The 12,427-nt window shown below is 41.0% G+C and overlaps 1 protein-coding gene across 1 annotated transcript in view; it reads left to right on the top strand.

The window, feature by feature from the left end:
* EPB41L5 (erythrocyte membrane protein band 4.1 like 5) overlaps positions 1-8,717 on the top strand; it is a 71,018-nt gene extending 62,301 nt beyond the window's left edge. Inside the window, 4 exon segments of the mRNA XM_082395878.1 lie at positions 807-849; positions 1,286-1,401; positions 4,987-5,003; positions 5,006-8,717. Coding sequence (XP_082252004.1) covers positions 807-849; positions 1,286-1,401; positions 4,987-5,003; positions 5,006-5,166 — 337 coding nt within the window. The 3' untranslated portion in view covers positions 5,167-8,717.
* Positions 8,718-12,427: the final 3,710 nt, after the last annotated feature.

Below are 12,427 nucleotides of genomic sequence, written 5' to 3'. Positions count from 1 at the left end.
TGAATGTATTTAATTCTGTATCTCATCTCCCTGGAACACAGTGTTCTTGCTAAATCTGTAGATTATTTTCTCACTGTCAAGGAGTTTTTTTTATAACATTGAATGTATTTTCAGTTACCTTAGCTGAATTTTTTACCTCAGGATACTAGTTATGCTTATGTTAGAAGGTCTGAAGTCAGTAAACTCTTTTATTTGCCTTATTCTGTTGTGTTAGTATCTCATCTTTGAGTTCTTATTTCATTGAATATTTGTTCTTTTTTATTTAGCTGTTCTGAGGTTTGTTTCTATTTATTTTGTTGCATTATATGCTGAGTTTTTTAAGTGCTTTTTTGTGGGAGTGGGAGAGGAATGAGTGCAGTCTAAACTAAAAATTTAAAAACATATTTTGAATCATTTGGAGGAGAAGGGTATACAGAGAAGTTTCTAACTTTAAGTTTATACTAAGGCCTTTTGAGTTATAAAATGCTAAGCTACTGCTGACACCATAAAATCTTGAGAGGGTAGGAATATATAAAAGAAGTGATGGGTAAGGTTATGTGGGTGTTTGTGCTGAATGCCTTGAATTTAAGGGATCATTTGTGCTGCTGGTTTTATTTTGTCATCTTTGACAGATGTTGTCCAATGAATAAACAAGATTAGTAATGAAGTATATATCTAAAGCACAAGTAGAATGTAGGTATATGGAAATAGCAAATGAGCAGAAAAGCAAGTATTTGCCTGTAAAAGCAGATGTTTTCTGGACATCTTACATTCTTAGTTTTAGGTACCCACGGTAATTTTTTCTTTATTTTTTTTCCCCATTACAGTGTTCACAATAATGTTTCAGCTCAGAGTAATGGCTCCCGACAGGTAAGACAATATTAAGCTTCTAAAGCACTGGAACACTGTAGTTAATTATGACAAACAATAGTATTATTAATTGAATTTTCTTAGTGGTATAATCTCGGGAAAGTTTTGTGCATTTTCGTTTTCTTATCTGTAAAATGGCTCAGTAACGTGTGACCTGTCATTTTATTCTCTAAGATGTTACAATAGAACAGGTATAATGTTATAATGAAACATTTTCTGTCCATGTAAATCCTGTAAAATAAATAAAATACTAATATTCAGTTAGATTATTATCTATCCCGAGGATGGTATATAACATTCAAGCATTTGTTTTTTGCTCTGTTTACTATTATATCTGTTCACTATGTAGATAGTATTCCATTTTAATGTTCTGTTTAGTGGTGAAGAGATCTTTTATCTGGGCAAAATAGATGATTTTTATAATTTGTGTCCAAAGGCTTGGGGTGTGAGATCCACTGTGCCTGTGATTCCTTCCGTTCCCTCTGGTCCTGTGCTGGTGCAAGTTGAGAATCTTCCAAGGAGTGCCGGAGCAGACCAGCATGACAAGAAATGGTTTGTTCACTCATTGAGCCAAAATAAAACACTGCTTGCCTAAGGGCGTTTTGAATCCCCGGCCATACTCTTAGAGTACTTTAAATATGATTGAAAGCAAATTATTCATATTTGTAAGCTGAAAAGAAGCACGTTATTGAGCTGTCACGTTGGGATAAGTAAGGCTGTGGATGAAGCAAGGAGACAGTCGTCTAAATGAGGCACATCAGACAGCCCCCCGACTCCGGTTAGCATGAGCTGGGAGTGGCGGTGCTTCTCTGTTGGAAAGGACTTCAGTGCTAGTCGGTAGGACCTTTTCCCAGATCCCTAAGGATAATGTATTCGTTACATGTTACTCCACACAACGCGATGCTACTGCTTCGGGTGTGTTTTCTTCATTAAAGACTGAAGATAAAGCCAAAACAGAAAGGTGATTATAGTCCAATGAAACAAAGCACGAAATACTCCATTTGGGGGGGTGGGGTGGAGAAATCATCTAATGACAGAGAAGATACTTCATTTGTTTAGATTCCCAGGGTCTTTTTTTAGACTAATAGTAAGTGCACAAATATGGATACTTTGTGGCTTATTGGGGTGAATCAGTGGGGTTAATCCTTTCCCAAATGAATGTATGTGGCTTGGGGGCTGCTGGGGAATTATTTGATTGAATGGTCATGTCGGTTGCATCATCTGTTCAAGTTTTGTGTCTGTTTATGAAATGAACTTTGGTAATTCATAGGATTTCTTTCTTTTTCTCTTGCGCTTAGTTTGTGTAGTACCTGAAAGCTAGTGAGTTTCTGTGGTGATCTCAAGGTGTGGGTCGGTCAGCTGTCTGTGCAACCAGCTCTTCCTTCATGGTGGTGGGTCAGCAGTGGTTGGTGATTATTTTCAGTCTTTGCTATGTAATTGTTTTTCACTGTTATTTTGGCTTAACTAACTGCAAGGTGCTTTGCTTTTGATGATTGGGCATATTTTTACCTCAGTTCCAAATAACTTGATTAGTTTCTAAGATGGAGGGGATTCCCCCTCCCCCCCCCCCCGTGTTTTCCGTTATCCTCTTTTTTCCTTCCCCACCATGTTTTCCGTTATCCTCTTTTTTCCCTCCCCCCCACCGTGTTTTCCATTATCCTCTTTTTTCCCTCCCCCCACCCCGTGTTTTCCGTTATCCTCTTTTTTCCCTCCCCCCCATGTTTTCCATTATCCTCTTTTTTCCCTCCTCCCCGTTCTCCGTTATCCTCTTTTTTCCCTCCCCCCCACCGTGTTTTCCATTATCCTCTTTTTTCCCTCCCCCCACCCCGTGTTTTCCGTTATCCTCTTTTTTCCCTCCCCCCCATGTTTTCCATTATCCTCTTTTTTCCCTCCTCCCCGTTCTCCGTTATCCTCTTTTTTTCCCTCCCCCCCCAGTTTTCTGTTATCTGCTTTTTTCCCCTCCCACCCCCCCCCCGGGTTTTCCGTTATCCTCTTCCCCGCCCCCCCCCCCCATTTTCCGTTATCCTCTTTTTTCCCTCCACCTCCCACCCCCGGGTTTTCCATTATCCTCTTTCTTCCCTTTCTCCTTGAGAGTGTGCTGGGGGTAGTGTGTGTGTGTGTGCATGTGGGCACACGCTTAAAGTATAAACAGTGAGGCTTCTGAATGTCACATTTTAGTCTTTATTTTTTTAAGCCATTAAGGACAGTGTTTTCAGTTTCTACTGAAGACACAGCTCCAGTAATGTTACCGCCAAGTCTTATTGGCAAGGAGACATAGTGCTGAGACTTCAACTAAAAAAGAACTCATTTAATACGTGCTTACCTCTTAGATTAATATGGAGTGAGAGTCTGGTTTGTTTGCATCTGTATTATGACACTACATCTGTATAGTTTTCCAGTTTTAATTGGTACATGTTTAGGCATTACTCAGTTCCTTTGATGCAGCCTATAAAAAGAGAGAATGCTGAATCTAAGAGTATTGAATTTCAAGAAAAATGAAAAATTTGGAGCTGTATGTCCTTCTTTATGTCATTGTACTGAGGCCTCCTTTGTGGAAATGGAGCAAAATGGGGACCCTCAGGCCCAGGGAGCCTCAGTGTGTGGCAGCAGACATGGGACTGAGTACGGAGCTGGCCTGTCTCGGAGCTGACGGGTTCCCCAGCCTTAACCTAAGATGTGTTCTGCGTTTCAGTCTTTGTTTCTGCATGCTTTGATTCTTATTAATACTTTCACACGAATATATAACAGTCCTCCTTTAGAAAGTGGTACGTTAAAATTTGGAAATGCTCCCTAGGTTTGGACAGTTGGGCAGAATAGTGGACAATTCTATTTCTGGCAGATAACTTTTAACCAGTTTAGTCTAAACCTACTCCCTGTTCGGTTCTTTAGCTTTTTCTTGCCATCTTCTAAATGACACCATTATTTCAGTGAATGAATTGGTATGTCAGTAACCTAGAATTATCCAATATTTAAACTATCTTTTGAGAATTAATGTATTTTAAATCTATAAACTATTTATAAACAAAAACTGAATACTGTTTGGAAAATCTTGCATATGTAGGGGGAAGCATAAACCTAATTTAACTTTCTAAATTTTCAGAGACCCTATATTGAAGGTTGTGAGTTTTATGGGTTAGATCTGCTGAATAGCTTGTATTTCAGTTGAAGGAAAGATGGTAATTTTATTGTAAAAAAAAAAAAAAAAGCTTCCAAGTTTGTTCTGAAAACCCTTTAAGCTAATTTATTTCCAGTTTCCTTAAGGAAAAAAAGGTGAAGATTCATGTTTTGGTGGAAGAGACTGTCTGTTCGTAGACATTTTTATAATTGGGGTGATTTTTTTTCCTTTGTAGTTATCTTAAATATGTGCTGCCCTTTTTGTCACGTCACAAAACCTTGGCAAATGTTTTCTTTCTACTGGAGGACTCTGATGATTTCTAACCAGAAACTGCTTGTGTGCATGTTTCACTCTCTTACTTCAATAGGCCTGTTTATAGCTGTGAGAAAAGGTGTCTAAGATGCTCACTAGACTCTCCTGGAGGGGCTTAATCTCATCACATTAACTGTACCTGTTGAATTTCATTCCTTATGGAAGGAACAGTGTTTCTCCATTGTTAATTGGAAACATTGATATCAAATTACATGGCCTCTGTGAGGGGAGATTTTTTTTAATGCTCTTTCTGAATTTTGTTTCCTGGATTTCAGTTTTGTGAAGTCAGTTGATCAGGGAAATAACTTTTCACAATTGCCATTTTCTCTATGTGGCTTTGTCCTAATGTAGAATTGTCCTTTCAAACACTTGAATTAAGTAGATAATAAGTATTTTTTCTTGTCATTAGAGCCTCAGACAGCATCTCTGCCCTTGGTTTTGATAGCAACATCAGGGACGGATGCAGAGCGTCTTGCTCTCCGTGAGAGTCCCTCTGTTTCACTCACCTAACTGACTCTGATGGCTGCTTCGCGTCTCCGTGTTGACGCGTGCCTTTGTGGATTTTCCCCTTTGTCCTTCTTGAGCGTCTCACTGCACCGGTGCGTCCTTGTAGCAGCAGTGCACGCTGGTCACACAGCCTACTCCTTTCTTACCTCTCACACCTCTTCCTGCTTCTGACTAACTGTGCTCCCTCCCACCCAACCATCCAGGCTCCCGGCTGCCGGTGACGCTGTCAACGTGGTGAAAGCCAGTGGGACGCAAGGGCCTTGTCCGCACCCCAGCCTGCACACAGAAACTACCCTGACTTTGTCCATGAGCACAGTGTGAAGAATGTAGGAGTCCAGCAGGATGCTCATTTTCCTGGCCCTGCAGCCATGACTGACATATGAGTGTTGAGCCTCTCAGGCCTTGGGACTCTGTCGTGCAAGTTGATGGTGTACATTTTCTAGAGTTTATAGAGGATCGATCACATTAGGCAAATTTGGGAGAAGTTATTTTATACCGAATCACTCGTTGGGTAGTGTTGTTTGTAATTGAATTCTTCTCTGAAAGGGAAAAGGATCTGAAGACGCTATATGCCATCAGTGATAATGACAAATATTTCTGTGCTGCAAAGGGTATGTGTATCATAATTTTGAAAAGGTTTTTCGTGATTTTAACATGTTAACACATCACTCGGAAGAAGTCTCAGGAGAAGGTTTGTGTTTATAAACAAGCTGCCCGTTATCACCCCCACCCCATGCCGTGCCAATAGATCGAGGTTAGCAGAATTAGACACTGAAATCACACACAGAAGGAAGCATGTCGAGGCCTGATGCATCAGCCTGTGGTGATATTTTTATAAAACTGCTCTGATACACTATTTTTAATATTTCTGAAGTGACTCAGCCTTAATTTCAGTTAAGTGCCTAAGATTCTATAATTTTAATTAATGTAATTTTAAATTAAGAACTTACTTTTTAATAAACACTAGTATTTTAAAATAGCAGAAGATCTAGAAATCACAGGAATGTGACTCATGTGGAGAGAGGAGTATGAATGGTTACTTCTGCATGATGAACTGAATAACCAATGGTGAGCTGAATGGTTATATTGCTACTGAATGGTTGTACAAGATGGAACATGTATTTAGTTTTGTCTTTTCACTTTTCTCTTTTATCTCATGCATCTGATAGATTTCCCAGGTTTGCGAACAGCCTCGTAATCTGGCCTTGTACAACCTCTAAAATAAAATTCTGAAGCCAAAACCATATCACTTTTAATACGTAATACATATCACTTTTAATCACTCTCACCTTTTGCATAAGTTACTATTTTTGGTCCTTTATGAACTTCAGAATGTAATTGTCCAAGCTCTTTGGTTTAATTCATAGGGCAGATTAACTGGAGGAAGTATATTTCTGATGTAATGGGAAATGATGTAAGGGAACCATTTCTTTTGTCTTTTTAGAGTTTGAAAAATTTTAACATAATTTTCAGGCTTTTAAACTATATATATAGTCCTTTGAAGGTGTTTTATAGTCTGAGAATTCATAATACTTCAAGATAATGAAGCTTCATTATAGACAACGTAACCTGTTTACCATCCTGCCCACCTCAGAGGTCAGTCTTACACATCTCTGCCAGACAAAGGTCAAGTTTCAGAGGGCCTTATTACTGGGCTCTTGGTGGCAGATACATTACAACTTGTCAGTAGAAGACGTAAGTAAGCAGAAGTAAGTAATATTTAGAGGATGAAATTTATAGGCAGGTTTCAATCTGAATTTATCACAGTCATAAGTATTCTTTAATCCATCTAAATATGAGCAGATACACATCTTAAATAGCCCAGCTCCCTACCTCTGCAAGTCCATCATCACAGCGTGCTTACAAATGGCCACTAATGGTACCCCTCATAATTATTTTAGACTTTACATAGCTCAGATTCTAATTGTCAAGTGTTGTCGCTGGTGATTTCTTTCTTAAAGGAATTTGAACCATAACATTTTAAGCACAGGAACTCCGATTTATGCCATTCAAGAAAATATTTCGTGGGTATGAATATGATTAAGATCTTACTATTTCCATAAAAGAGGCATAATAACAGCACAGCTTTCTGGTCTCTTAGAAAGTGCTAAAGTTTGACTTGTCTCACTTTAACATTAATCTTGAAGCCTGAAGGTCAAACTGCTGATACAGTGCCACATATGTGTCTTACCAGAATCTCAACTTTGGGAAATATGGAAGGATTGTCAGAGTAAAGCTCTTCTGTTTACATGGAAAGTGGTCATTTCTATACTTAGAATTTAAGTTAATCAGTACTGTTACATTTAAGTGATGGGAGAATGACATCACGGTTTTTGTTTGTTTGAAAACCTTGTTATAAAATAGTTTATTTGTAAATTCCTGATGATAGAAACTGGGTTGGAAGGGTGATGGGGCAAGAAGGCAGCAAAGGGTGGGGGGAGCAAAGGGCTAAGCCTGGATGGTGTAGAATCAAACTTGTCTACTTTATACAAGTTCCTATGCTTCAGGATTTCATAGCAAATATTAGGAATACTTGTTGTTGCTACTGGTATTTTCAAGATGGATATACACGTTGTTTCCAGAGGTATGAAGAATTTACAGGTGGCTCAACCTAAATTAAATAAACTATCACCAACCTGTTTATACTCTGCATTTTATTCTACCTAAAGGGTCAGTGATCACACATCCTTGATTAGGGACCTAATATACCCCAGAAGCACCTTACTTGGTTATTTACTATCCTTTTGGTCCGAGGGAGCCATCAGCCTAGAATGCCAGGATCATGTGATACAACTCCAGTGCTTTGGCTAACTTAACATAATTAATTTTAACATCTTGAATTAAGTTGGTTATGTTTCAACTGCATTTTTATAGAGAAACTTACAGAAATAGCAAAGTTAGTGACCTTCACACTTTCACACACGAAAATTACATGTGCTGTTAAGATCATTATTTCTTTTGATGGTAAAAACACTTCCAAGGCATTTACCTATCTCTAAGTATAATCTAACCTTTCTGATCTTGATAGGGTAATCATAGATATACTTTTAAATGAATTTACAGAGAAAAACAAACTTTATTTGTCCTGTTATGTATATCTCTATATTTTAAAAAGCAACCAATATACAAATATTATAATAGTATAATTCAAATAATTTTTTAAGGGGGGAGCTTTTTAATTAAAGTGTTGACCCAGAAAATATTATTAGTTATAACACTTGGGTCATTCTTTATTGTTAAAATTGTCCAGGATGTAAAGGTGCCATGTAAACATGTCAGGGTTATAAAACTGAAGTATCTCCTGAATGGAGGACAGGGACACAGCTTATTTCATAGGATAAAACAATTAGCTGAGTCTTAATTATGGAAGTTTCTCTTATTTACTAGATTTTTACATATTTACTTGGTTGATACGCTAAAAAATATTTTGATTAGTGACCTTGCTTAATAACTTTCATGTGTTCTGATGTCATGTGTTTCATCTTTCCATCTTGCCAGACAGGAAGATAGATGACAGGGGTGAGGAGTTGGGGGCTGTGGTGCTTTGGGGTTTCAGGATGAAGAAGGGTTTTGTGGGAATGACTGGCTTTACAGACACGAGAAGACTCATCCTCAGCTTTGACCCCGTTTACTTCCATGTGTACTCACAGCTGCGAACTGAGCAAAGTGGGAAGATGGTTGTCCCACGTGAATGCAGCATGCTCTGATGGTGGGGTAGCCATTGTTTGAACCATGATGCTGTAACTGCCTTGGTCAGAGCAGACCCTTCACTTGTAAATCATCGTTAATTGCTTTGAAACACCATGATTTTTTGTGTGTTAGGCTTTGAGTATTGGGTTTGAAAATAATATCACATTGCGTTAATTTATTTTATATCTTTGGTATATAGGACTTGTATGATTTGCAAGAATAAAATCATCTTGTGCTAATGACATTTAATCTCTTTACCCCCACATGCCTCTTATATTTTAATACACATTATACCACACTGTCAGTCATACCTTGCTTCCAGGATTGTTGCAGATGCTTGCCTGTGAGATGCTTCTACGTAAGGGATAGAATTTGAAGATACTTCTGTGGTGGGGAAACCCCTCTCTCCATGTGTGTCTGTCTCATGCATAAAATGCGACTTGTCAGATCTTTTCTAGATGTTATGAACCGTGTGAATTTAGGTATGGTATTCTTCCTCAGCTCCCCCTTTTCAAGAACATAAAAATTTCTCCTCCTGTCTTCATATAAATTACCTTTTACTTGAGTCACATGAAATCACTGTGAGAATTTTGTCTTGCTCAGTTGACATTTACTGTGGTGATAAAGATACTAGGGCACAGGCATGTGGAAGATGTGTTACGTAACTTCATTTCTTTTTTTTTTTTTTTTTTTTTTTTTTTAACCTTTTCTCTTGTTCATCTAGTCTTTATGTTCTCTTTGCGGGGGCGGGGGTGGGCCTCATCGCACGGCTTACAGGATCTTAGTTCCCCGGCCAGGGTTTGAACTTGCTCCCTCGGCAGTGAAAGTGCAGAGTCCTAACCACTGGACCGCCAAGGAATTCCCCCTTGACCCTTGCTAATTTGTAGTCTACTAGCTGCTTTGAGCTCTTTGCATTCATGGGAAGATCATAATATTAGCCTCAGAGAATTAGTGAATTAGTACAGAGACAATTTCAAAAGAAATTTGGGAAAGGAAAGAATATTTCTGTGGCTTTTTAAATGACACGTTTTAATATTTATGCTGAAATGGAAAAACAAGTGTTCCTGCTTTTCCTGAAGGAATTGTTTTCACAGACGTTTTGTTTTTAGATGATTACCTAAGCCTCTGTGCTCCTGACAACAAGCTGTGGCCTTAATTCTAGGTGAAGGTGCTTGAGTGAACTTTTTCCATTTTGTCCCTGACAGCTGGCCAGCATTCTGTTTATGCTGGCGTGGAGGAGGGATACCTGACCTGGAGCATAGCGTTCTCCAGGGCGTGTGCCTGCGCCTCCCTCGGTGGGGTAATAACCCTGTACCTCCTCCTCTTGAAAACAGGTTCCGCAGCTGCAGGCCTCATTTCTCGTTGTTAAAGGAATTCTTGTTTGTTTGTTTTTAACTAATTTTAATAAAGCAAAAAGAAAGGAGATACATACCAGGGTATGGTTAGGATTTGTAAGAAGTTGCAGATTTCTTAATAAAGGTTTGGTCTACAGACACAACTGATTATTGTTAATATTAAATGAAAAATATTTTAAATTACTAGGGGTGGAGTAAAAGAAAAGAACGAAAGATAAGAGTTGATACTAGGAAGAGAATTGCTGGCTTGATTTTTCTTGTGGAACTAGTTAGCGGGGTGTCCAGAGAAACCATGGAAACATCCCAGCATGTAAAATACCACTAGAATATATATTATTACACAGAAGAGTTTCTTACAACAAAGTTACGTTTGTAGCCCAGCTACTAGCTTCAGTGATTATTTAATTGCAGACTTGCTAAGAGTTTGAAGACAAGACCCACTTTTAACAACTTGTACTAATTCTTTCTGGCTGGAGAGCAACTTCTTTCTTCCAGCAGAACCCTTGGAAGCCTTTAGAAAGACCTGGGAAGATTTGGTACCTTGGGGTGTGCAGGTTATCTCTGTGGCTGGAATAGCAGTGACCAGTATTCGCGTAGGTTGGAAAGGCATCGACTGGCCGTCTGAGGAGTTTGGATTTGGTGAAGAGGCCTGGGGCAGTCATTGCAAGGTTTTAAGTGAAAGAGCTTGAGAATCTTGTATCCATATCTCCTTTTTTGATCCACCTCATTGTTTGCTGAATATCTACCATAGTACCTCCTTCTTTCTCGCTTCCTTACACAGTCACTTACAATTACTCCTTTGCATGGATCCTCAAATTTCTTGGCCCTTCTGCTGTGGTACACATCTAGTTAAATTCTGGATTTAATCCTGGATAAATCCAACTCTGTCTACTGTGCATATAGATGGTAAATGTGAAATGCAATATCGTTAAACAGTCTATTTTTTTTAAAGATTTATTTTATTATTTGTTTTATTTATTTTTTGCTGTGTCGGGTCTTAGTTGCGGCACGTGGGATCTTTTGTTGTGGCGTGTGGGCTCTTCTCTAGTTGTGGCGTGCAGGTTTTCTCTCTCTAGTTGTGGCTCGCAGGCTCCAGCGTGCGTAGGCTCAGTAGTTGTGGCGCATGGGCTTAGTCGCTCCATGGCATGTGGGTTCTTAGTTCCCTGACCAGGGGTCGAACCCTTGTGCCCTGCATTGTAAGGCAGATTCTTTACCACTGAACCACCAGGGAAGTCCCTAAACGGTCTTACTTTAAATGTTGGCCATTGAGCTCAAGTTGGGCCTTCAGGGGTGCCTGAAATCCTGTCACATTTCCTTAATCTGTTGATTTTCCCACTCTGCCGGCAGTAGTTTCTCCTCTTTCAAACCCCAGCCATGTCCTCACCTCTCACTCCTCACTCCTCAGTCTCCGGTCATGACCTGGCTTCCTGCTTCACCGAGAAGATAAGTGATGAGAAGCGATCTGCTGTACCCTCCCGCCGCATGATCGGTTAACTGCTCTCTATCGGGCATCTGTACTTGGCCCTGCCACCTGTGCCCGAGGTGAGCCGGCCCCGGCGAGGCCCCGCAGTCTGTCTCATGTGCCCTCCTGGAGGCTCTGCTCACGTGGCAGCGTGAGGCCCTCTGGCCTCGGTCCCAGAGCCTTGTCCTTGTCTTGACCCCTGTGTCTCTCCTCATCAGCCAGCGCGTCCTGTCAGTTCTGGCTTCACAGCACATCCCGGAGCCGCTTGTCACCGTCTCTGCTGCGCCCGCCCCGTTCCCCTTTGCTCCTACCTGGCCCCCCGCCGCCCTTGCCTCCTGCCTGTCTCACGTCCCCCCCGCACGCCCCGGCAGCCGCGGCGCCGGTGGCTGAGACCAGGCACGTCCCGCCTCCGCACACTCCAAACCCCAGATCTACACACTGACAGAAACGTGGTTTTCCCACTCCTTGACTGCGCTCACTTTCCTCCAAAGACTCGCTCAACCGTACCCAGCGCGTTCCATGTCTGGGCCTTTGCACTTCTCCTCTGCCTGGATAGTCCTCCTCGATCGCCTGTGGTTCATTCTGACACCTTCAGGCTTCCTGTCAGAGCACTTTCCTGACCTCTCTGCCCCAGTCTCCTCGTCCCCCTTACCTTGCTTCACGTTTCTCTCGCCTCACTTCATGTTACATGCATAGTTGTTTGTCGTCTTTATATCATCCGGTAGAGTGTCAGCTCCATCAGGGGAGAGCACTTTATTTACCTCGCCCTGCCCGGAGCAGTCCCGGGCTCAGTGCTCCATAAACGGTAGTTGATGGATTGAGTGAATGAATGCCGAGCTCATCTTGGCAAACTTGACGGTACAGAGATCGTCAGAATGCTGTCCCTGGCTTCGGGAAATTTGCTCCAGGTGTGGAGAAGGGCAGTTTTACAAATGACGGGTACAAGGGCTAAGTCGTTAGGCAGTAAGCAGGGTCATAGAAGGTAGACGAGGTGGAAGCTAGAGAAGGCGTCCTGACATTTGCACCAGACTTCGAGGGGCACGTAGAATCAGGAACTCTGGGTGGCTAGATCACTGTGGACCAGAGGGCTGCAGCAGAAGAACACTTGAAAGTAGCCGAGGGCAAGGTGTCGTCGGG

Source organism: Balaenoptera borealis (genome assembly GCF_965194805.1).
Source record: "Balaenoptera borealis genome assembly, chromosome: 6".
In the NCBI taxonomy this organism is placed as follows: Eukaryota; Metazoa; Chordata; class Mammalia; order Artiodactyla; family Balaenopteridae; genus Balaenoptera; species Balaenoptera borealis.
The sequence above is the reverse complement of the archived record's forward strand: the minus strand, read 5'-3'. Positions and strand labels throughout refer to the sequence as shown.